This window comes from Thermobia domestica, chromosome 4 (assembly GCF_964235325.1).
Source record: "Thermobia domestica chromosome 4, izTheDome1.hap1.1, whole genome shotgun sequence".
Lineage (NCBI taxonomy): Eukaryota > Metazoa > Arthropoda > Insecta > Zygentoma > Lepismatidae > Thermobia > Thermobia domestica.
Genome location: NC_137457.1, coordinates 326,658,665 through 326,685,659, shown reverse-complemented (window position 1 = coordinate 326,685,659; position 26,995 = coordinate 326,658,665). Strand labels below are relative to the sequence as shown.

The window sequence follows — 26,995 nt, the reverse complement described above, 5'->3', positions numbered from 1 at the left end:
AAAGAGCATACGTGAACGTACCTGAATTCTTGAGGATTGACAGTTGCTTCCTCACATCCAATTTCTTGAACATTTTCAATACCCTCTTCCTCAATAATACAACACAGGTAATGGTCTAACCTTTCCGTAGTACTTGCAAAATTATCAAATTTTAGTTTAAAATTACTGTTGACATTTACGAGTAAATCAGCATTTGATCACAATCACAGAAGAAATTGTTAATTTCTGGGAGAAGTACACCTACACAGACACTCTAAATTGTAAGAGGAGTTTTAGCAATTGTCATTTCGACGTTCAAGTAACTAACAAAACGCTCTTAATATTACTAAAAATAGATGCCAACATAAAATGTAACTACCTTATACGCAATCTGTTTATCTATTTCCTAGTTACCTATCCTTCACTCTATTTCTCTTATATAAATTTTATATATTGTGTGTATACTGTATATTACTTTCCAGTCGTCTATTCGAAATTATTTTAGATCAGTTGAAATAGATTTCAGAAATAAGTAGAAACGCGGTTGAAGTGTAATATTTAATTAGCGGCAATTTTGTGCATGTTTTCTTACTTATCCAACTTTATAAAATTAAATAAACATAATTAGACTAAACTAAAAGGAAAGTATTAAAACCAACTAGAAAATAAATGGAACATAACTCGACGAAAAGAGCATACGTGAACGTACCTTAATTCTTGAGGATTGACAGTTTCTTCCTCACATCCAATTTCTTGAACATTTTCTATACTCTTTTTCTCAATAATGCAACACATGTGATTGCCTAACGTTTCCGTAGTACTTGCAAAATTATCAAATTTAGGTGTAAAATTACTGTTGACATTTACGAGTAAATCAGTCTTTGATATACGCTTGACCATACATATTGGGTTTGCAGTTAACTTCCAATCACCTTCTTTGCATTCTGAAGTGAATTTAAAATTAGGCTTGAAATTTTCTCCTTGCATGGACAGCTTAATATCTTGAACTTCTTCCATTCCATTTTCCTTTTTATGTTTATTTTCAGAATGTACCACTGAAGTTATTGAAAATGAATCCTTATGTTTCAGCTCATTCGCTTTAATACTATATAGCATACTGCGATCTTCGTTAGGTTGATTTTCTGTTTTCATTTCGTCCTTATTTGAACCAAGGTTGAAAGTTGAAGCAGACCTAAAAAAATTATTGTAAATTTAATAATTAGGTATAATATATCGTGTCCTAAAAATATATTTTCGGCGAAACTGCTGATCAGTGAGGAAATTTGCACTACTTATTAACAAGGCACATTATCGAAAGCAACATTGAAAAATGGTTCAGCAGTTTTCGTTATGGAAATTTCTGCGTCCATCATGCTTCTTGCAGTGGATGAAGAATCACAGAAAAATGGTTAATTTCTGGAAGAAGTACACCCGGACAGGCTAATAAACAGTCAAAATATTAACAATGACCTAAATTTTCCTAATCAAACAGTTCTAAAGTGTTTGGAAACAGCTAGCTACAGAAGGAAGTTCTATATTTGGACACTACCTAGGTAGATCTAGCTCAAGAATATTTACAGAGTGGAGCGAATATTTAACCAAAGATATTAAAATGTAGTCACAACGGAAGCTGTTGATCACGAGTAACGAAATGTGGAAAATATATATCAATTTTCGAAGAATATCGTGGTCGAAATTTACATGAACAGTCCGGTTAACTGTTAGGTAAAGCAAACGACGTAATGAATATAGAGAGTATACCAACGTAGTATGAATCATCAGTGAGCTGATTAAGTACATTGGAGCAAGCTAAGATCTGAACAATATACTCCAAGTAAATGACTGGCTTTAATACTTGAAGTTTGAAAAGAGTATTGACTAGTAGCAATACCGATGCAAACTTCTTCAGTTGCTCAAGTACCAGACGGGGTTACACTCTGCTGTAGAGATATTGGCGGTTATATATATACAAAGAGGGCGAGAGAGATCTACGATTTTCTTTCGGAGGGGCTTTACTAACTTTAGTTCTGCATTGTAAAAATTCTGCATGATATTGATTTTCTTTAATATAGTAAATATAATTTCGGGGGCATAAGCCTGAAATCCCACCCTTAAAAGCTAGAGTATATATATACAGTGAGTACAAATGGGGGAAGCCTGAGGAAACCCACGCACACAGTGTTTGACCACCACAGAATTTCCTTGGCGGGACTTAGGATTGAACTCGGTACTCCACGCACTAGAAGTGAACGCTCTACCACTGAGCTAATTTAAGTGTTTGTAGCACGCAGTAACAGGAATATTACGTGTAAATCTGCATTTTCATTTTCACTCGAGGTGTATGTGCATAAATATATTATTTACTGAAAAGAATACACAATATTATAAGCAGTACTGGACAACCATACCCATACTTTTTAGATATTGTTACTTTGAAGTTTGCTAACAATCGTATATTGTGTTCACAATTTATGTCAATTTATCATTTATTTATTGTTGTATAACCAGAGCAGAAAATCAGGAATTTTGTGAGTTATGTTGATTAAAATTTTTCAACACATTAATTGAAAAATTGTATTTTTTCTTTATTTTAGTAATAAAAATATTTGAACACTAAAAGCGTTTGCAAGAATTGAAACTGAATATTGACTTTATCTCATTTAAAAAATTATAGTGCACTGTCGTGAATTTGAATAAATAATTCTGCCGAAAGTTTCTATTTAGTTGTTTCGTACGAAGATACTCTCCTTATATTCACGAATAAAGAAAGTTCATACTTAACAAAACTTGCTTGGGCTATAGTCCTGAAACTTTTGAATATCTTTAAATGTTTGAGTTTAATTTAGGGTAGCATGTAAACCCTGAACTCTATGCTCAATATGGTATGTTTTTAGAGATTCATCGCTGCTAATTTGATATTTTTTGACAGTTAAAAATAGTGCGTAGAAAGATCAATTGTGTATAACAAGTCCTAATGATACTTTAGTCTCAGATAAGATGGATTTACAAGTTACATCTCAGAGACGTGAAAAGCGAATTAAAACAATTCTTGCTATAACAGGTTAAGACTTTGTCACAAAATATTCCAGTCTATCCTCAAACAGTAGTTTCAATTTTCTCTGCGTGGTATACCAGCGTACCGCAACATTCACATGTGTACAAAGAATCTTTCATGGCAATATAACATTAAAGATACCATATAATAAAATAAAAATGATATAAATTTAAAATAAAAAGATACTAAGTGAAACAATATGTATGTTTTATTCAAGTTGGGGAACATACCCTAAAAGTGAACAAAACATTCGACTTGTGCTTACAAGCGAACTTTAGTATTTCCAGCATAGACTAAACAAAGGATATCCTGAAAGAAGGTTTGGAACCGCCACTCTAAATTGTAAGACGGAGTTTTAGTAATTGCATATTTCGGCGTTCAAGTAACCAACAGAACGCTCTTAATATTACTAAAAATAGATGCCAACATAAAATATAAGTGCCTCCTACGTAATCTGTTTATCTATCTCCTAGTTACCTATCTGTTTCTCCCTATTTCTCTTATATAAATTTTATATATTGTGTGTGTACTCTATATTACTTTCCAGTTGTCTATTTGAAATTCTTTTATACCAGTTGAAATATATTTAAGAAATAAGTAGAATCGCAATTGAAGTGTAATTTTTAATTAGCGGCAATTTTGTGCATGTTTTCTTACTTACCCAACTTTCTAAAATTAAATAAACATAATTAGACTAAACTAAAAGGAAATATTAAAACGAACCAGAAAATAAATGGAACGTAACTGCACAAAAAGAGCATACGTGAACGTACCTTAGTTCTTGAAGATTGGCAGTTTCTTCCTGACAACCAATTTCTTGAACATTTTCTTTACTCTCTTTCTCAATAATACAACAGAGGTGATTATTTGACTTTTCCGTAGTACTTGGAAAATTATCAAATTTTGGTTTAAAATTACTGTTGACATTTACGAGCAAATCAGCCTTTGATATACGCTTGACAATACATATTGGATTTGCAGTTAACTTCCAATCACCTTCTTTGAATTCTGAATGGAATTTAAAATTAGGCTTTAAATTTTCTCCTCGCATGGACAGCTTAATGTGTTCAACTTCCTCCATTCCATTTTCCTTTTTATGTGTATTTTCAGAACGTATCGCTAAAGATATTGAAAATGAATCCTTATGTTTCAGTTCATTGGCTTTAATACTATGTAGCATACTGCGATCTTCATTAGGTTGATTTTCTGTTTTCATTTCGTCCTTATTTGAACCAAGGTTGAAGGTTGAAGCAAACCTAAAAAAAGTGTTGTAGATTTAATAATCAGGCCTATGATATGGTGTCCAAAAAATATATTTTCGGACGAAACTGGTGATCAGTGAGGAAATTTGTACTACTTATTAACAACTTACATTATCGAAAGCAACATTCAAAAATGGTTCATTAGCTTTCGGTCTGGAAATTTCTGCGTACAGCATGCTTCTTGCAGTGGATGACCAATCACAGAAAAGGTTGTTAATTTCTTGTAGAAGTACACCACGATTGGCTGATAAAAAGTCAAAACATTGCGAGTGACCTAAAAATCCATCATCAAATAGTTCTAAACAGTTTGGAAAAGCTAGCTACAGAAAAAACTACTTTCGATTGCTAGATCTAGCTCCAAAATATTCAGAGTGGAGCGATTCTCTAACAAAATGTAGTTACACCTGAAGTAGTTGATCACGAGTAAAGAAATGTGGAAAAGGTGTGATATCAATTTGCGAAGAATATCGTGTTCGAAATTCACATTAACGGTTTGGTTACGTTAAGCAAAGTAGACGACGTAATTAATGTAAATGGCATACCAATGTAGTATGAATCATCAGCGAGCTGGTAAAGTATATTGGAGAACGCTGTGAACTGAACATTATATTCCAATTAAATGACTGGCATTAATACTTCAAGTTTGAAACGAGTATTGACTGGTAGCAATACCACTGCTAACTTCGTCAGTTGCTCAAGTTCTAGGCGGGGTTATGCTTTGCTGTAGAGATATTGGCTGTTAACACGATTACGTTCCGTTAAATCAGAATTTGAGTATACATGTTTATATCCATTTTATGATAGGAGAACCAAGCGCTTGTTTAATAATTTAGGTGTTTGTAGCACACAGTAACAGGAATATTACGTGTAAATCTGCATTTTTATTTTCGACAGAGGTTCATGTGCATAAATATATTATTTATTTCAAATAATAAACAGGACTAGACAACCGTAACCACAATCTTTAGTTATTGTTAATTTGAAGTTTGCTATCATTCATATAGATATATTCCATTCAAAATTTGTCAATTTATCAGTTATTTAATGTTGCATATCTATAGCAGAAAATCAGTGATTCCGTGTGTTTTGTCGATTAAAATTTCGTAATATATTAATGTCAAAAGTTGTTGTTTACCTTAATTTTAATGTTAAAAATGTTTGAAAATTAAAATTATCTTCAAGAATTGAAAATGAATATTAACATTATCTTACGTTGAAAACATTATGCTGCACTGTTTGAAATTGAATAAATAATTCTGCCCAAAATTTCTATTTAGTTGTTTTGTACAAAGACTTTCTCCCTATATTCACCAATAAAGTTCAGACTCAACAAAATTTTTAGGCTATAGTCTTCAGACTATTGAAAATCACTAAATGTTTAGTTTAATTTAGAGTAGCATATACAAGTTAAAGATATGCTGAAAAGAATATGTTCATATATTCACCGCTCCCAGTTTGAAATTTTCGTGGCAGTTCGAAATAGTGCGTAGAAAGATCAATTGTTTATAACAAGGCCTAATGATACTTTAGTCTCTAATAAAATATATTTTTAAGTTACATTTCAGAGAAGTGAAAAGCGAAGTAAAACTTTTCTTGGTGTAGGAGGTAAAGACTTTGTCACAAAAGATTCCAATCTTCCCCAAGACAATAGTTTCAACCTATCTGCGAGGCACACCAGTGTATCGCAACATTTGACAAGTGTACAAAGAATATTTCATGTTAATATCACATTAAAGGTGGCACATAAGTAAATATGATATAAATTTAAAATAAAAATACTAATAAGCCAAACAATATGTATGTTTAATTAAAGCTTGAGAACATACCCTAGAAATTAACAAAACATTGGATTAGTGCTTACAATCGTACTTTAGCGTTTTCAGCGCATCTCAGCAAAGGATTCTCTGCTGTAAATAATATATATATATATTAGGTTGGGCCGATATTTAGCTACTTTGGAATTTCGAATGAAGGAGAGGAATTCCTTCTCTGTGAGACAAAAATTATTTATTTATTTTTTCATAAAATTTCATGATCCACTCTCTACTGCAGTTCAAAGTTTCAAAAGTTTTTAAAGATGAAAGTTTGGAGTTTTCATTTGGAATGGAGTAGAAGGATTTTCGTTTGGCGATGCAAAGAGAATATCTATTTTATATCTTCCACTATTTCCTGGGGGTTGAAATCCTCAAAGATCTCGAAAAACTTAATTTTGGAATTTTCACCCGGAATAGGGTGGAAACGCTTCCCCCTAGTAAGACAGAAAGTATTCATCTTCAAGATTCTCACAGAATCCCATCCTCCACCCCTCACCAGAGCTGAGAACTTTGAAAACCCTGTAAAATTCAAATCATGAAATCCCGTTATGGAATAGGGTGCAAATGTTTCCTTTTAGTGGCAAAAATATTTATTTTCAATATTTCATTGAATCATGTCTTCCACCCTTCACTGGGGGTTGACAATTTCAAAACTTTTGAAATATTGAAAATTTTGATTTTTGAATAAAATTGAGTAAATAAGTTTTCTTTAGTAAGACAGAAAATTCTACAGAATTTCGGTCCACATTTATGGAAACGAAGTGGAACGTCCGCCAATGGCGCTAAAATCGCACAGACAGTAAGCACAGCAGAGCAATCAGAAACCAGCTGTGTGGAGAAGTCGGTAGCAGGAAGTGAAGTGCTCCGAGTGTAAAATACCTCCAAAATTGGCCCATTCTGGGAGGGTAAATCACCGCTCTTTCGGCCATCAGATACAGCTACAGTGCAATTATAAAACAGTGTTCATGCAAGGGTTTCACCATTTCCAAGAAGTGTATTGCCAATGTACTCAAATAAGGAACGAGGTTAAAAATTCTAAGCATTGCGTTAACTCCAAATAGTCCACAAATATACCATATTATAGATGTTCTTTTCTTAACTACCGCAATAACTTCTCCGTGATATCCACTATCTATAACACCCACACACACAGCTAAATCTTCTTTTAAACTCAAACTTGATCTAGAAAAGACTTTTCCGAAATATACTTTTGGTATGTGTATCTAAATTCCAGTTTTAAGTAAACGAGTGTGCGTGGGACTTATCCTTAAAGTTTGGAACAATAGAGATCATAACTAGAAGAATCATAAAAGCATTATATTCATTTAAAGAAACAGCTTTAAGAGACATAATGCAATATTCACTTTTATGAAATAATTCATCAAAGGTTCCATTTTTGTTATGGCTATGGAAACAAAATTCAAATTGAGTGTAGCTAATAATTCTTTTGAGTTTTTACTTTCAACCAGTTTGCCACCAGCTTGACAAAATATCTAAACACATAATAACCAATTCTACGAATAATCAACTTCTTTAATCAACTCTTCTTTTGATAGTGGTGTCCGAAACTCATTACTTTTACCTTTACGAATACCTAGTTTTTGTTGCATTAGATTAAACAGCTTAACACTGTTAGGGTCTCTAAATTTTTCGTAAATGATTAATGATTTGGATATTTCTCGTACGCTTCATTAAGAGGTTTGTATAAACTCCTCTTCTTACATCTGATAGGATAATAAAGAAAAAGATCATTTAGTTAGCATTTCTTCTATATTACCATGAAATTGTCTTTCGAATTGTCGTCTATATGTGGTGCTGCTATTTCTTTTATTTTTTCGTTTTGAATTCTAGAATTTCCTACTGATTGTACTACTATGTAATCTAATTTTTCCATGTTTTCTTGACATTGCTTAAAGTCATCAGTGAAATAATCTTCAATAATTTGATAACACTTATCATAAACATCAACTACAATCCAAAATGAGATACTTAATAATAATTCCTTTCTTACATTTGTTCCTGATATTTAATGTTTGTTATGTCTTCTCCTTTTGTTGTATATGAAGAGAGATCTCCGAATTCGTAGGATCACCTCCTCTATTATAATATTTCATCAGACCTTTAGATTGTATATTTTCTAACCATTTAATTTCTTTCCTCCCCTCTAGCATAACTTGGAAGCGTTAAAATATCCTGTACTTTTATCATTGATCAATTTAAAATCAGCAAATAAACCATATCAAAATTATCTTTAATTTGTTCGTAGCAAATATCGTCTAAACTCTGAGAGTTATCCATAGAGCTCATATTTATTATTTAGAAATATTTTATTTTTCTCCCATCATCACTATTCTTCTTTTACTTCCAAACCTTTTAACATTTCACTTAATTCATCATTTTGTATTTCTTGTATAATTTCTTTGATAGTATCTAATTCACACTTGAAAAATTCAACTATATATTTAAATTCACCTAATTCTTTATGTATCAGTAAAGAATTTACTTATATCAGATCCTAATTTCTTAGCATTAAGTGTCATATAAATTTTGATTTTGGAATAAAATTGAGTAAAAAAGTTTTCTTTAGTAAGACAGAAAATTCTACAGAATTTCGGTCCACATTTATGGAAACGAAGTGGAACGTCCGCCAGTGGCGGTAGAATCGCAGACAGTAAGCACAGAAGAGCAATCAGAAACCAGCTGTGTGGAGAAGTCGGTAGCAGAAAGTGAAGTGCTCCGAGTGTAAAATACCTCCAAAATGACACGAGTGTGAACTTAGCAGGACCACTTTTGAAAATTATAAATATTTCCACACCATACGTTTGTACTGCGTTTGTACCGGTTTGTACCGTAAAAAATTTCGTTTGTATCGGTCTCAAATTCGAAAAAATCAAAAAATAAAGTGGTCCTGCTAACTTCACGTGAACTTAGCAGGACCACTGATAAATTTCTACAAATTTCATGTTTTTTTCTGTACGAATCGTTTGTACTGCGTCTGTACCGGATTGTACAGTAAAAATTTTCGTTTGTACCGGTCTCAAATTCGAAAAAAATGAAAAATAAAGTGGTCCTGCTAATTTCACGTCAACATAGCAGGACCACTGATAAATTTCTACAAATTTGATGATTTTTCTGTACGAATCGTTTGTACTGCGTCTGTACCGGATTGTACAGTAAAAATTTTCGTTTGTACCGGTCTCAAATTCGAAAAAAATGAAAAATAAAGTGGTCCTGCTAATTTCACGTCAACATAGCAGGACCACTGATAAATTTCTACAAATTTGATGATTTTTCTGTACGAATCGTTTGTACTGCGTCTGTACCGGATTGTACCGTAAAAATTTTCGTTTGTACCGGTCTCAAATTCGAAAAAAATGAAAAATAAAGTGGTCCTGCTAATTTCACGTCAACATAGCAGGACCACTGATAAATTTCTACAAATTTGATGATTTTTCTGTACGAATCGTTTGTACTGCGTTTGTACCGGATTGTACCGTAAAAATTTTCGTTTGTACCTATCTCAAATTCGAAAAAATCGTAAAATAAAATGGTCCTGCTAAGTTCACGTGAACTTAGCAGGACCACTGATAAATTTCTACAAATTTGATGATTTTTCTGTACGAATCGTTTGTACTGCGTTTGTACCGGATTGTACCGTAAAACTTTTCGTTTGTACCAGTCTCAAATTCGAAAAAATCGAAAAACGTGAACTTAGCAGGACCACTGATAAATTTCTACAAATTTGATGATTTTTCTGTACGAATCGTTTGTACTGCGTTTATACCGGATTGTACCGTAAAATATTTCGTTTGTACCGGTCTCAAATTCGAAAAAATCGAAAAATAAAGTGGTCCTGTTAAGTTCACGTGAACATATCAGGACCACTAATAAATTTCTACAAATCTTATGATTTTTCTGTTTGAATCGTTTGTTCTGCGTTTGTACCGGATTGTACTGTAAAAATTTTCGTTTGTACCGATCTAAAATAAAAAAGTCGAAAAATAAACTGGCCCTGCTAAGTTCACGTGAGGTTGAAGGTCAACGGAAGTTTGATCTTGTAAATCTTGAGGTTAAAATCTACTAAAACAAGAATTGAGCTAGTATCAAACGTGTTAGTTTCAGTAAAGCTATTGTTCATTGTGAATAGGATACTAAACACACAAAATTTTAATTGTATAATATAAATTTGTGATTCCAAATATAAAAATAAGAAAGTAGAGTATTTTTTTGAGTTAAACTGGCAGATAATTGCAAGTAGCCGAAAACGTAATGGGTCGCCCAATTTGAAAGTTTGGTAGGAACTTTCGTGATCAAAAATTGCCCAATCCGCTTCTTGTAGCCCAATCTGCCTACACTGCTGAGAAGGCTCACGAATCATTGAAACCACCTTTCCAAAACAGCAACTGATTGGACCAACGAAGATCGAGAAGCAAGAGGCGATTCGCGAATGAGCAACATACAGTCAGAGACAATATAAGGTATAGGTTGGAGGTACCAGTATAGAGAATAAATGCTCCAACCTATACTTAATTTTGTTACTGGCTGTACGATATTTATATGTTACAAATATTGTCAATCCCAAACTACCGTGTCTCCTTCAAAACCATATTCCTACAGAAACCTGACTGCCAAAGACCATGACCTTAGAAGAACCACGTCTCCTTAATAACTACGACTCATGAAAATACACAAATCACGAAGAAACACGACTCATAAAGAATCGTCGATCATTCCTAGTCAGAGACGACTCACTCGCTCATTCAAAAAAGTAGTCAAAAGATTCGGCTCAATCGCGAGCTACACATTATTAATTAATCTTTAAATTAGCATCATAGTTTTGACTCCTAGCGTTTTAGCAACAGATAATGCAATAGAATATGATGAAAATTGTTCCAAAAACTATTACACGAATGTCTCATTTTGTCTTAGCAGAACACTTTACTTTCCGAATTTTTTAATTTGACGCAGATACAAACGAAACTTTTTACGGTACAATCCGGTACAAACGCACTACATACGATTGGTTAAAAAAATATCTTCAGATTTCTAGAAATTTGTATTCTGGTTAGGGATGCACGCGAGACGAGAGTGAAAATTTTATGCGAGACGCGAGACGATACTCAGTTAAGTCTCGGACGAGAAGTCTCGCAACATTTATGAATTCCATTTAATTGCATATTTAGTGATTTTACATTTATTGAGTTTTCCAGGAACAAAAATGCCTCCAGGAACAAAAAGTGATAGGGGCAATAGACATTTTATGAGATTTATTATTATTCAAGGTCGATTTTCAGAAATAAAGCCTTCTTTAGTTTCTAAACATCATTAAAAAAGAAAAGCTTTGTAAATAGGAAATTTATTACAGCATCAATTTAGGACTTTATTTTGCGACACAAACACATACACGCGGGCGCGCACGAATACATGAACTTCTGTTTTTTGTCTGAAAAGCGAACAAGACTCCCTATTGCTGCGAAATGTGATATTTCTGTTGTTTCTGTCTTTTTCACATTACTACTAGCGATTAATGTTGGGGGATGGGGGGGAAATCCCCTCTCGTCAAAGTTATCCCTGGCCCGACTCGCAAAAATAACATGATATTTTTAGTGAGATGCCTCCGGATAGAATGCCTCTCTGCAAGCTATAAAATGCGGTCTACAACTGAGGTGTTGAAGTAGGAAGTACGAAACCGCGTTCTTGTAAGGTCAGCATTTTACTTAGCTCAGGACCAAAAGACATGTGGTCTGTGTCTGTGTGATTTGACACAAGTGCTGTCGGGTTAACCAAAACTTTTCAGGTTTTGATATTCTGGCAGCACTGCAGTTAGTTCAGCTGTATGATCTGGAAATTGATCCAGAAAGCTTTTTTCGTATCAAGTATATTTTGCTGGATATTTTGATTCTCGCAATTGTTAACATATTGCGTTATCCTCAAGTCCGTTGACACAAGTAATGTTATTCCTTGGTAGTTGGTGTAAAGGGAGATAGGCGACAATAGATGGCAGCACCGTTCTTCTCAGTAGCGTAGCCAGGATATGTGTTTGGGGTGGGGCCCAAGTGCTGTTATAGGTACATATAGAGAAATTACAAACAAAAAATATATAAACATAAAAATATATATAAAAAAATTACAAACATCAAAGTACCAAAGTACATTGTCGGACTTCTTTGGGGGGGAGGCACCTCTGCCCCCTTCCCTACGCCACTGGACACAAGTAACGTATTTTTATAATTTCTCTGCTGCTTCCACAAATTTAATGCTAGAGAGTTTAAACTTTCTGAAAAGAAAGTTCAAACCTATTCTAAGGGAACAATCCGTGTCAATTTTGGATATTATGACATTAAAGCATTCCTCGGACTAGAAGCAGGCAAAGACAAGGTTGAAATCCGGTTAAATAAAGACGAAGAAATTTACATATAGATATAGTAAAAGGATCCGGGTTTGGTTCAATGAGTTCAGAAAAACATATACGGAAACGTTATATATATTGTTTCTATCCTAATTACATTGGCGACTTTTTTTCGGGGCAAAAATGTGCCCGCATGACATACTGGAAAATATTGCTGGAGACCTCTAAGCTGGAAAACAATGTTGGATCCAGCAACAATTTATGCTGGTTTTGCTGTAAATTATGCCATTAATTTGACGGAAATTAATGGTCCAGCAATCAAATTCGAGCACAACTTTTCTTTTAACTTGGAGCGGAGGGGACAAAAGTTCGGATAGCATGTTGAACTCTAGGTTTCGTCTCCTTAGGATGTTATGAACATTCATCCCATGGAAAGTAATGGCAAACCACCATGGATTCGCCTTGCCAAGTGACTTTTAGGTCAAATACCTACCTTCGGACAGAATATCACGCGAGACGCGAGAGACGCAAGATGAGACTCAAAATTTTATTCGAGACGCGAGACGAGACTTCACACTTACGAAACGAAACGAGACGAGACCAAATTTTTAGGCTCCGAGGAGAGACGAGACTTTTGCATTTATCGTCTCGTCTCGTACCGCATGCATCCCTAATTCTGGTCCTGGTACGTTCACGTGAACGTAGCAGGACCACTTTGTTTTTCGATTTTTTCGAATCTGAGACCGGTACAAATGAAAAATTTTACGGTTCAATCCGGTACAAACGCAGTACCAACGATTCGTTAAGGAAAATCTTCAAATTTGTATAAATTTATCAGTGGTCCTGCTATGTTCACATGAATTTAGTAGGACCATTTATTTTTCGGTTTTTCCGAGTTTGAGAGCGATACAAAATAAACTTTTTACAGTACAATCCGGTACAAACGCAGAACAAACGATTCAAACAGAAAAATTTTAAGATTTGCAGGAAGTTGTATTCTGGTCCTGCTATGTTCACGTGAATTTAGGAGGACGACTTTATTTTTTAATTTCTTCGAATTTGAGACCGGTACAAATGAAAATTTTTACGGTACAATCCGGTACAAACGCAGTACAAGTGATTCGTACAGAAAAATAAATTTGTAGAAATTCATCAGTGGTCCTGTTCACGGGACCACTTTATTTTTTGATTTTGAGACCGGCACAAACGAAAATTTTTACGGTACAATCCGGTACAAACGTAGAACAAACGATTCCAACAGAAAAAATCACCAAATTTGTAGAAATTTATCAGTGGTCCTGCTATGTTCACGTGAACGTTTTCGAATTTGAGACCGGTACAAACGAAATTTCTTACGGTACAATCCGGTACATACGTAGAACAAACGATTCAAACAGAAAAAAATATCAAATTTGTAGAAATTTATCAGTGGTCCTGCTATGTTCACGTGAACGTTTTCGAATTTGAGACCGGTACAAACGAAAATTTTTACTGTACAATCCGGTACAAACGTAGAACAAACGATTCCAACAGAAAAAATCACCAAATTTGTAGAAATTTATCAGTGGTCCTGCTATGTTCACGTGAACGTTTTCGAATTTGAGACCGGTACAAACGAAATTTTTTACGGTACAATCCGGTACATACGTAGAACAAACGATTCAAACAGAAAAAAATATCAAATTTGTAGAAATTTATCAGTAGCCCTGCTAAGTTCACGTGAACTTAGCCGCACCATTTTATTTTTCGATTTTTTCGAATTTGAGACCGGTACATACGAAAATTTTTACGGTACAATCCGGTACAAACGTAGAACAAACGATTCCAACAGAAAAATTTTAAGATTTGCAGAAATTTGTATTCTGGTAATGCTATGTTCACGTGAACTTAGCAGTTCCACTTTATTTTTCGATTTTTTCGAATTTGAGACCGGTACAAACGAAAATTTTTACTGTACAATCCGGTACAAACGTAGAACAAACGATTCCAACAGAAAAATCTTAAGATTTGCAGAAATTTGTATTCTGGTCCTGCTATGTTCACGTGAACTTAGCAGGACCACTTTATTTTTTGATTTTTTCGAATTTGAGAGCGGTACAAACGAAATTTTTTACGGTACAATCCGGTACAAACGCAGTACAAACGATTCGTACAGAAAAATCAAATTCGTAGAAATTTATCAGTGGTCCTGCTAAGTTCACGTGAACTTAGCACGACCAGTTTATTTTTCGAATTTTTTCGAATTTGAGACCGGTACAAACGAAAATTTTTACGGTACAATCCGGTACAAACGCGGAACAAACGATTCCAAGAAAAAAATCATCAAATTTGTAGAAATTTATCAGTGGTCCTGCTAAGTTCACGCTTAGCAGGACCACTTTTTTTTATTTTTTCGAATTTGAGACCGGTACAAACGAAAATGTTTACGGTACAATCCGGTACAAACGCAGTACAAACGATTCATACAGAAAAATCATGAAATTTGTAGAAATTTATCAGTGGTCATGCTAAGTTCACGTGAACTTTTTCGAATTTGAGACCGGTACAAACGAAATTTTTTACGGTACAATCCGGTACATACGTAGAACAAACGATTCAAACAGAAAAATTCATCAAATTTGTAGAAATTTATCAGTAGCCCTGCAAAGTTCACGTGAACTTAGCCGGACCACTTTATTTTTCGATTTTTTCGAATTTGAGACCGGTACAAACGAAATTTTTTACGGTAGAAACGCAGTACAAACGTATGGTGTGTAAATGTTTATAGTTTTCAAAAGTGGTCCTGCTAAGTTCACACTCGTCAAAATGACCCATTCTGGGAGGGTAAATCACCACTCTTTCGGACATCGGATACAGTTACAGTGCAATTATGAAACAGTGTTCATGCAAAGGTTTCACGATTTCCAAGAAGGGTATTGCCAATGTACTCAAACGCAACAAAAATTCACAGCCAGAGGAAGCGGGTGTGTACACAGTGGCACGAAAACAACACCCGCGTCCCAAACGTACAGTGGATGTGGTTCGGCAAGTGCAGAAGTTTGTGACCCAGGAGAATCCGCCGCTATAAAGAGACATTGATAGTAGCGTTAGAAGATACAAATCAATTGTACAGAGGATAATCAGCCAGGATTTACGCCTGCAAGTGAAGCGTAAGCCACGTGTTCACACATTCACCAACAAACATATCCGGGAACGCAGGGTCCATTGCAAACGGCTCTATGAACGGCATTTAGCTGGCGACAATGGAAATATGTCGTCACGTTAGACGAGGAATGGATCTATTTGTCAAACTCCAAGCAGGTTCGAGCCATTTACTATCATCCCAAGGATGCCAAAGACCATGCCAATTGGATCCGCACGTGCCGTAAAGGTTTTCCCCGTGGCTTCAGGATTGTTAAAGTTTTTTGCCATTAAGGGAAACTTCCCGCGCATAGAGTTGCACAAATGTAAAAATTAACACAGCATACTATCAACAATACGCTCTGGAGCCATTATACCGGCATCATATTCCGTCGTTGTATTGTGCTGAGGTGTCGAAAGTCTTCATTCATAAAGACAAAGCAGCCAGCCACACGGCTCCAAGTGTGACATACATGGGCCGCAAAGCGCGTGAAACTGGAATCCACTGACACTTTTAATATCTGCAACGTTCAAGTGGTTTAGTATTGGTAGGAAGTAATGTCGCTTTCTTGACAGTTCATCAAATCGATGTATTCATCAGCATCAAAGTTAAGTTTTGGTACCTTGAATATCCGAATATGTTTGTGATCTTTAGTTTTAGCATTCAAGATCAGTCTAAGAGTAAGTTCTCTAACAAAAAGGCGATTATCACATAGCACAGCACAATAGAATGTTCTCTGAATGTGAAAAAATGAATTGCTTTCGATCACATTATCCACGATCCTTTCCAACTCTTCATTTAAGTATTTTTCGTCTCTGTGTCAGCACAAATAATCCCGACGGAAATTTAAAGGACCTGACGAATTTGCTTGAAAGGTTTATGCCAAAATGTGGTTGCAAATAAGATTCAAGCCGTTACTTAAAAATGGAGTAGAACGTGTTCTTCAAACCATCAAGCTGAGTCGGCACTTAAATAAAGAGTTAAAAAGTATCGTAGATCCTGTGATCCAACCAATTCACTTTTTACATACCCAGAAAACATTCTGTTTTGTATGCTATGTGATAATCGTCTCTTTGTTACAGAACTTGTTTTTAGCTGTTTTTTCTGAATACCAAAACTTAACTTTGAGGCCGATGAATACATCGATTTGATCAACTGGCAAGAAAACGACATTACTTCCCTCCAATACTACAACACTCGAACGTTGAATATATCAAAAATGTCGTAATGAACTTTCAGAGAAAATTCTTGATTCTCAATCATATCCTTGTCACATTCAAGCAGTAGAGAGGTGTACCAAATTAGTGACGGAAGATTCTATATCTGTGTTTGGCTGGAATAGTGGAGATGGCTTCATGAAGGAAAGAGTAGATTCCCAAATATCAATGGCACAGTTCGAAACAACAACAACAGCAACAAAAACAAGACCAGCCAATAAGTTGGTAAAATAATTGGTGCATACTACTCTCTGAGTACCAATGCATTCTGGTGATGTTTTAAGCTTTAATGTAAAATTGTAAATATTGCGTTATAAAAAATAGTTATTTATTAAGTTCATCTTATATTAGGTTTCCTTATTGCATCTCCTACCTACTTCTGAAAATTAAAAACCGTTAGAGTTTGCAAAATCCTTTAATGTGTGTTAAAAGATGCACTTTTATGAAGAAAAAGCTAAAAATAAATATCTTCTTTGTCTCAATACAAGAAAAAATTTCTACTCAACTCCATTCAAAAATAAAAAAATTAAGTTTTCAAAAGAATTGTCAACACCCGGTGGAGTGTGAAAGATGGGAACTTGTGAAAAAATCAAAATAAATATCTTTTGCCATTAAAGGAAACATTTCCACCCTGTTCTATATCCTGGTTCCATGGTTTTGATTATTGGGGGTTTTCGAAGTTTTCAGCCTTCAGTGGGGGTGGAGGGTGAGTTTCTGTGAGGGGCTTGAAAATGAATGCTTTCTTTGGCTGACTAGGGGGAAGCTTTTCCTCCCTAAACCAGGTGAAAGATCCAAAATTTAATTTTTCGTTATTTTTTTTTTTTTTTTTTTTTAGGATTTCAGGCCCTAGTAGAGGGTGTAAGGTGAAACCGTATGAAAAACTTCAAAACGAATATTTTCTTTGTATCACCCAAAAAAAAAAAAAAAAAACCTCCAACCCATTCCAAATGAAAACTCGAAAATTTAATCTTTTATAATTTTTGGAACTTCCAACCCCCTTTAGAGGATGAAAAGTGAAATTTTTGAAAAACATTGAAAATAAATATTCTTCTTATTTCAGCTAAAGGAAATTTTCACGGCCTTCCCAAATCGAAATTCTAAATTCCTAAAAATCGGTGCAGTCTAATATATATATATACTAGCAGCGTTCACCCCGCTTCGCTGCGGTCACCCCGGAACGCAATAAACGTTGTTACTTAGATAATTTTTACTTTTTCGCTTTCAAGTGATATGATAAAAACCATAGAAGATTGCAGTAAATGTTAACATTATATCGCCTGTCATTTATGTTAACCCGCCCCGCTTCGCTGCGGTCACCCCGGAACGCAATAAACTTTTTTACTTAGATAATTTTTACTTTTTCGCTTTCAAGTGATATGATAAAAACCATAGTAGATTGCAGTAAATGTTAACATTATATCGCCTGTCATTTATGTTAACCCGCCGAGTGACACGGTCATGCGGGTTGCATATAAATACGTTTATTTTTATACCTATGATGAACTAACAAAGGATTTGTGCGTTCTCTTTTATATAATATATATATATATATATATATATATATATATATATATATATATATATATATATATATATATATATATATATATACGAGGAAAAGTCAAAAATTATCTACATTTTTCATTATACAGTTTATTTACCTGAAGCTAGGGTTATGCTATGCACATAATTTTTCTACGTAACCTCCCTCCTTATCAATGCACCGCATTTTATGCACAGATTATATGAAAACCGAGCTTGTCGTGGATGATTTGATGGGCAGAGCCATGACTGATGTTCAAAGCAGATGCTACCTCATCGATAGTGATTCGCCTATTCGCCAGAACCATCTCTCGAGCTTACTGAATGGTGTCATCTGTAGTGGAGGTTGATAGCCGTCCTGCTCCCTCTTCATGCGTTACACTTGTTCGAACACTTTTAAATTTCTCGAGCCACAAAAACACTGTTTTACGTGATAGTGGACTTCTCCCATATTGCGATGATAGTCTGCGATGAATGTGAGACCCTTTGACACCCTTCAACAACAGGAATCGGATCACTGCTCGTTGTTTCTCTTTGGTGCAAACTTCTAATGAAGCAGCCATGATATATATATATATATATATATATATATATATATATATATATATATATATATATATATATATAGTAAATATTGCTAGTATATAGTTCGTTTCAGCCGTCTATTCGAAATTATTTTACATCAGTTGAAACGAATTTCAAAAACAAGTAGAAACGCGATTGAAGTGCAATATTTAATTAGCGGCACTTTTGTGCATGCTCTCTTACTTATCCATCATTCTAAAACTAAATTTAGATAATTAGACTAAATTAAAAAGCAAATATTAAAACGAACCTTTAAATAAATGGAACCATAACTCAACGGAAAGAGCATACGTGAACGTACCTGAATTCTTGAAGATTGACAGTTTCTTCCTGACAACCAATTTCTTGAACATTTTCTTTACTCTCTTTCTCAATAATACAACACAGGTGATTGTTTGACTTTTCCGTAGTACTTGGAATATTATCAAATTTTGGTTTAAAAGTACTGTTGACATTTAAGAGTAAATCAGCCTTTGATAAATGCTTGGCAATACATATTGGTTTCGCAGTTAACTTCCAATCATCTTGTTTCCATTCTGAAGGGAATTTAACATTAGGCTTTAAATGTTCTTCTTGCATGGACAGCTTAATGTCTTTAACTTCCTCCATTCTATTTTCTTTTTTTTTGTGTGTGTGTGTTTAAATTAAAAACATAACATAGAACCTATTGAAAAAGAAACCCCATTTTTCAGTTCATTGGCTTCAATATTACACATCTTACTGCGATCTTCACTAGGTTCATTTTCTGTTTTCGTTTTGTCCTTTTTTGAACCAAGATTGAAGCAATAAAGGATTATTAAGTTTTAAAAAAAATGATTACGTTGAAGACTAGAGGCACCTATCACTCAGTGTTTGAAAGAAATGAACAATTCTGAAAGAACATAAAAATGAATCATTTATTAATGACAGATATTATATTCAACAAAACAATAAATAATAAAAATTAAACTGTGCTACACTTTTCGAAGATACCTCTGGTTATTTATAAGATTAGGTTAATGAGCTCGTCGGGTCCAGTTTCTCGAAAGCATGGTAGACTTACATTATTGATATAGACGATACCACGATTAAAGATACCACAACAAATGTGACAATTTAAAGACACTACAAGATACTCAACACCCCCAAAATAATTTAAACGTTGTAACGTGTCTCATTCTAATAGCGAGAGATTGAAGAATCACGCATATTAAGGAAACCTACTATTTTAAAATGTACTAATATAATATGTTCTATTGCTAGATGGCACTGTAGGGGTGTTAACAAACCACCCAAACGTGGCATAGCATTATCTTACCCATTACGTTAGACTTAACCAGACCTTTCGACCCGCCCAGGAAACTCCATTTTTTTTTCACAAAAAGTTTGCAGTTTAGGAGGAGTCACAAAATATTAACCGTTAAAACATTTGGTGATATTCCCTTTTTATATATATATACGAGCAATAGACTTGAGAGTAGATTGTTAGTTTAATAGAGGTGCCTCCAAAGTACGACCCGCGGACCAACACCAACCCGTGATCACCAGCTGTATACTTCGACCAATCACGGATTAATGATGTTTGGCGTGATTCTGTCGGTCCCCACAATATGGCGTTTCCGCTATAGTATGTTGAAATTCCGCTACCAAGGCCTTGACCCTTGAGACTTAGAGGAAAAGTCAGTGTGTCTCTTAGGTTAAAAAGTTTAGAGACCCCCTGGCCTAATATATGCAAATATTAACAGAAGGTAGCTTTCGCCGACTCGTCGGGTTTAAAATGCCCAAAAGGATGGCATTTCCATCGTGGGGCATTCTCTCTTTGGATCTGCCACTGAACTACGGATGGTTTATACCTCGTCATTCTACGCATAAGAATACGAGGTTCGGAGGAGGAGCAAGATATTATCCGTAGTATTTGAGGATACGAGTGCATTTGTTTGCACTAATAATAGAAGGAGATCAGGTTATAATGTTAATATTGTGCTGTGTATATTGACGAAACAAATACCTTGTCAACGGAAGGACTCGTGCTCCTGCGTCCCTCTTTTAGATTTACTACTGCTCCGAACTTGAAAACATATTCCTTTGTTATCAAAGTTGCACTGAGTAAAAAATCGTATGTGGCGTATGTAAAGTCGTATGTTACATTTGTAAATACTGTAGTTTAAGGACTTAACGTACAGCAAACGTATAACCGGAAAACGCATGTTTTATAATACTTTCTGTATAAGTGTTCCCTCTATACGTACTTTCCGTATGAAGCAATATAGGAGGTCAGGATCTCACTACAAATGGACGTATATAACATATACCTGACGAAGGTAACATACATATATGTATGTAATATAAGGAAGACTGTTAGATATCAGACATCCTCCAACGGCATAATGTACGTAACATCTAAGGGCAGTGCCTGTGTAGCATACGGATAACGTATGCTCCGTACTGATTTCTGTAGTAAGCAAGAGGATTCCGTATATTTGTACAATAGAACCACTGTCCGGAGAACGGATTTTTCTCAGTGTAACTATTCCTTTCTATAAAATATCCTTTGCGACAATATGCCACTAATTTATGCGTTGTATGTAATGCATAATAAACTTCTTGCCATTATATACCTACTGATGCGCAGTGGGAATATTCCCGGTGGGAAGGAAAATAAAAAATGGGAATATTCCCGGGTTCTTCCCCCTGGCATGTAAATTCCCGGGAAGGAACTTATTTCTATTTCTTTACTTTATCTTCAAAATTATAAGAACCAAATGACGAATTGCTTTATGTTCATTTATTATGACTTACTTCTTGGTGTTAAATAATTTGGAGTTTCAAAAAATTAAAATTCGTTGACTGTACTTTATATAATTAATAATATGATCTTTTAAGTTACATTTCAATTTGCTTTAAAAAGTAGCAAAGTACTAACTTAAAAATGATGAAAAGGAATCAGTTTGTAAAGCAATGTAGAAATTATGTAGAAATACAGATGAAATACTATTAACACACCCCGAATAATCGTTAGTGATGTGACTTGGAAATATTGTGAACATAAATATGTATGTGCAAATGTTGAAAAATTCTCTGAGACATGTGTCTTCTGGCAGTTACCCAACCTAATTTGTTTATAACATTTAAAAATTTAATATGTTTATAATGTCAGTAGTAGAGTCAACTTTTAAAAAATCCACTTATAAACAAATTTAAACTGTTTATCAGTTTAAAAGTATGTGTACTTACATCTTTTCACACATATTTACTTGCACACAACATATTGTAAGTATATATACATTTATGCGTACTCTCTAAATATAATAAAATATTAATAAAATAACATAATACCGTTCAGAATATATATTTTAAAGACTCCTCTGGGAACAACAGTGATAATATACTGTGATATAAAGACGGATTTAACTTTGAAATCATAATATAGTAATAGAATTCAATTTTCTTTGTGATTGTACATAAATTCCCGGAAAATTCCCATTTTGGGGAGTCTTCCCGGGAATCTTCGCAGGGAATATTTCCGAAAAATATCTTCCCGGGAATTTACCCATCACTATATATGCCACGAAGGTTGTCTATGGGGCACTTAGCGGATAATAGTTCTGTGATGTTAAATAAGCATACCTCCAATCACATTTTTTCGTGACTTTCTAAAATGCAATTCCTTGCCTCTCAACCCCGTATCCCCACATTGACTCCAAGCCACAACGAAGCGTTAGTTATTCGGCTACAAGGCGGGCAAGCAATGTAAGTAATGCAAAGTAGATCTAATATCATTTGAATTAATCTTGGCTAAGTTACTTGACGCATTGACGCATTAATATAACGCATTACAAGTTACTTTACTTTCCCTTAAAATCAGTGGCGTATACTGGTTTGATGCAGGGGCGGATCCAGGGGTAGATCGGGGCGATTGCCTCCCCAGAAGGGGAAACTTTCTTATTTTATATATATAAATAAAACCCATCCCAAAGATTGGAGCCCTTAAAAGTAGCAGTATGACAACCCACCGCCCCACCAGAAGTCGGTCCTGCATCCGTCCCTGGTTTGATGGTTTCACCACTAACCTTTATAACTTTTTTACATTAATAATAATAATAATAATAATAATAATAATAATAATAATAATAATAATAACAATAATAGTAATCATTATTATTATTATTATTATTATTGGAATTTAGTTTCTACGTTATTTCAAAGTCTTCAAAATAAGAAAAAGACTTACAACACACTTCCTTTTTATCAAGTAGATAAATACTCGTATGATTTGGTCTTCACTAGGAAAACTATTGTGCATTTCTATCTTCGTTTGCTACACAAAGTAGGCCTATCCCTACATTTTTCTTTGGAAAAGTTGTAACAATACTCATATCCAGAATTTTTTTATTGGGAGGGGTCCAAGTTTTAGGGGGGCATAATTACAAGCCACTACGCATATGAAATATTGAAAGGGTATTTATTATTCTGCATCCGAGAAGATGGTAAGTAATTGTAAAATACTTCCACCTATATTTTCAGAGAAAAAGTTATAGAATTAGATTGTTTTTATAAGAGAAAGAAAAAATGAAATGAAATTTCTAGTTTTGCGTCTCCGGTTATGCCAGTTAGGCTAAAGGAGACGGTAATGATGAGAAATGAATGAAATGGTGGAATGAACAAAGTGGGAGGAAACGGAAGAATCCCGAAAATCCCACACACAGTGTTTGTCCACCACAAAGTTCACTTGGCGTGAACGAGAACTGAACCAAGTACCCCATGCACTAGAAGTGAACGCTCTATCACTGAACAGCTCCGGCCCATTATAAAAGAAAGATTACAGATGGAATGTAAGATTAAATTTTCATGATGCATCAATCATTTCCCTGTTAAACAAATACAATTGTATTGAGAAAGTATAAAAATGTGTGTTGAGTTAGGATGTTTCGAGAGGGTTCGGACTCGTATATCCCCTGTGGATGCGCCACTGTATGGATTATGGTGGAACGCTTAAAAAAATAGCCGGTTAGTAACAAAGAAGCCTCAGTCTGTGAGAGCCTTCGCAACTTAACTCAAGTAATGAAACAAGTAATTATAACTATGCCAACTATCATAAAATACTACAGTGAAACCTGTCTATGTTGGCCACCATCGGTTCCATCCAAAAGTGGCTAACTTAGACAGGGGGCCAACTTACAGAAATAAGCGTGATTTGTGTATTTTTAGAATAGGATTTCTAGTATTACTTGATTGTAAAATTTTAATAAGCAGTGACACGACAGCTACTTATAAATAATGTACGTAGAGTAATCATAAAAATATACAGTACTAGAAAATATTACTATAGTATGCAAGAGCGCCGATTTCTCTGTAAATTTGGGGGGCCCATTCAGATGCAGAAGATATATATATGAAGACAAATTGCACTCAAATTATACCAAATATTGTATATTCATAAATAAAATAGGGGCCACATGAGCTTTGGGGGGCCCAGGCCACATGGGCTTTGGGGGCCCGGGCCCACTCGGTCCCCCCAGGATCGGCGCTCTTGATAGTATGTTTAATATATATGCACACCTTTCTCTTCCTGAAAACTAGTCTGGTACATTGGATTATTTGGATTGAAAACACAATAACACAAACAACCATGAAATGGAAGTGTATGTACGCAGTTTATTAAAATTGATATTATAGCACACTGAGTTATTCAGATTGAAAACAAGAAAAGCTAAGTTATAAATTGAGAAATTCATATGCAATTTATATGACTTCCTTTCAGTTGTTACTGAATGGTGGTTCATTGTAGACATATTTGCGTTATTCTTTTTGGCAGATATGCACATTCTAATATTGTATTTAAATAGTTAGCTACCTCTTGTTAATGAGCTAAGTGTTTCCCTCGGAGCAAAAGATGTTTTGAGAACATCTTGAGGGAATTCATATCTCAAAACCTCCGCTACCTTTTGACATGCAGTCAGGTGCCAATAAATGACAATTGAGCTTTAACCTTGAGAATTTTCCGGAATTACTAAAGCTTCCCACTGATGAAAGGAGCCGATATAGCTAATGGTTTTACCAAAACAGACAGGGTAAACAAATACATACAACCATTTCCTGAATTCCTGTACGTGCTTTTTCTTATTCACATCTTCCTTCACCACCCTTTTATGAGGGTAGTGTTCTGGCCATTGACCTCCAAGAACAAATCGTGCGAATCTACGCTTCTTTGTGTCAGTCACAAATACAGAACATCTGCTTCTCATATGGGAATTCGAAAGAGTTAAGAAAAATAACAAAATTGTATTTTTCGTGGCCAAGATACGCAGGTAAATTTATCATTATCATCATAGGGTAAACACTGCTTCAGTGTGGCCAACTTCCAAGATAGACAGGTGGCCAACTTATAGAGTAGTAAGTAACGAATGTCTTATGGGAAAATGCAGGTTCAAGACGAACTAGGCCAAGATAAGCAGGTGGCCAACTTAGAGAGGTGGCCAAGTTGACAGGTTTCACTGTATAAAAAACACCGAATTTGCATTGCTTTGACGCAAACTGCTACGGAAAGAGACAAGACAATTCCCAGAGACTCCGAAAATACGCTGTCATTCTCGTATTATTTCTCCTTACCTTCGCTCACGCCCAAGAAACCGATTACTGTAGAGGCAACTGCAGTTACCTGCCAGCCCCTTCGTACGCTGTGGGTGAAGGTGGAGGTAAGGGGAATGCTCTCGTAACTACACGATTTTCCTTGCAGTTGAGTAAGTAGAGGAGGTTTCCTGCTGCGTTGCCAGATTGAAAATCTCTTAAGAAAGTGAGACAAAGTGCGTGAAAAAAGATACTAGATGTTTCTAAATTCATACATTTCGCAGAAACTTTTAACATTGAAAGAAGATACTAAAGTATAAAATTATCAATATAAATTAGTTTATACTATCATCGATTAGTTGCCTCGCTGGGTTAAAAGGAAAATTTATATGCACAACTCTTATCTCATAATGTTTGGTTTCCGTGAAATATGCTGTTTCCGTTTTTAGTGGTATCGATTTAAACGGAATCGGAAGATTTCTGGTCATCTCTGCGAACCCCGAAAATTATGGATTCGGCGCTAATATTGGTCATTTTCGATCATTTTTATAACGTATATCTCCCTTTTCAATGTTGCGGGGCACAGCATCGAAAGTGTTACCGTTCACCTCAGTGATCCCGTAAACTAAGATTTCTGCACTAATATAAGTCATTTTTGATCAGTTTTATGTATTTCCTTCTCCCCTCTCCCAAGTTGCGGTACTGCATTTGGATTTAATAACCATCAAAAATGTCACTGTTCATTTAAGGGACCATAACACTATGGATTTGACACTAACATCAGTCATTTTCGATCACTTATAAATGTTCCTCCTTATCCTTCCTCCCCAAAGTTGCACTGTCAAAGTGATATGACAAAACCATCTCAGGTCTGAATCTCATCTATGTTGAAAATTTGATCAAGATCGGTTGGGTCGTTCAAGAGTTAAGTTTTATTTAATTTATATAGTTCCCCATCCTCTCCCCTAAGTTCTACTCTCAAAGTGATATGATACAAACCATCCCAGAATCGAACCTGATCTATGTATAAAATTTGATCGAGATCGGTCGGGTAGTTCAAGAGTTATTAAGTCACTAAAGATACTCACTTTCATTTTCAATGTATACGTATATATATCTCGCTTCACCCCTTCCCCTAAGTTGCATCTTCAAAGTAAAATAAAAAATTATCCCAAAATCGAACATCATTTATGTTGAAAATTTAATCGAGATTTGTTGGGTGTTTCAAGAGCTAGAAAAGTTTTATTTATTTTTGATATACATCTTCCTCCCCCGCCCCTAAGTTCTACCGTCAAAGAAAAAATATTTAAAAAACTTTCCAGTACTGAATCTCATCTAAGTTGATAACTTGATGGAGATCGGTCGAGTGGTTCAAGAGTTATTAGGTTTTATTTTTATATACATCTCCCCCTTCCCTACCCTGCCCGAAGTTCTACCGTGAAAATGATATGATGAAAACCACCTCAGTTGCGAACTTTACCTATCTTGAAAACTTGATTGAGTTCGGTCTGGTGAATAAAGAGTG

The 26,995-nt window shown here is 34.8% G+C and overlaps 1 protein-coding gene across 1 annotated transcript in view; it reads right to left on the bottom strand.

The window, feature by feature from the left end:
* LOC145684435 (uncharacterized) overlaps nt 1–26,995 on the bottom strand; it is a 57,258-nt gene that overhangs the window by 18,180 nt on the left and 12,083 nt on the right. The window contains exons 2-4 of the mRNA XM_081756816.1: nt 19,226–19,795; nt 3,808–4,290; nt 689–1,171 (exon numbers count right to left, since the gene is read on the bottom strand). Coding sequence (XP_081612942.1) covers nt 689–1,171; nt 3,808–4,290; nt 19,226–19,533 — 1,274 coding nt within the window. The 5' untranslated portion in view covers nt 19,534–19,795. The remainder of the gene's footprint in view (nt 1–688; nt 1,172–3,807; nt 4,291–19,225; nt 19,796–26,995) is intronic.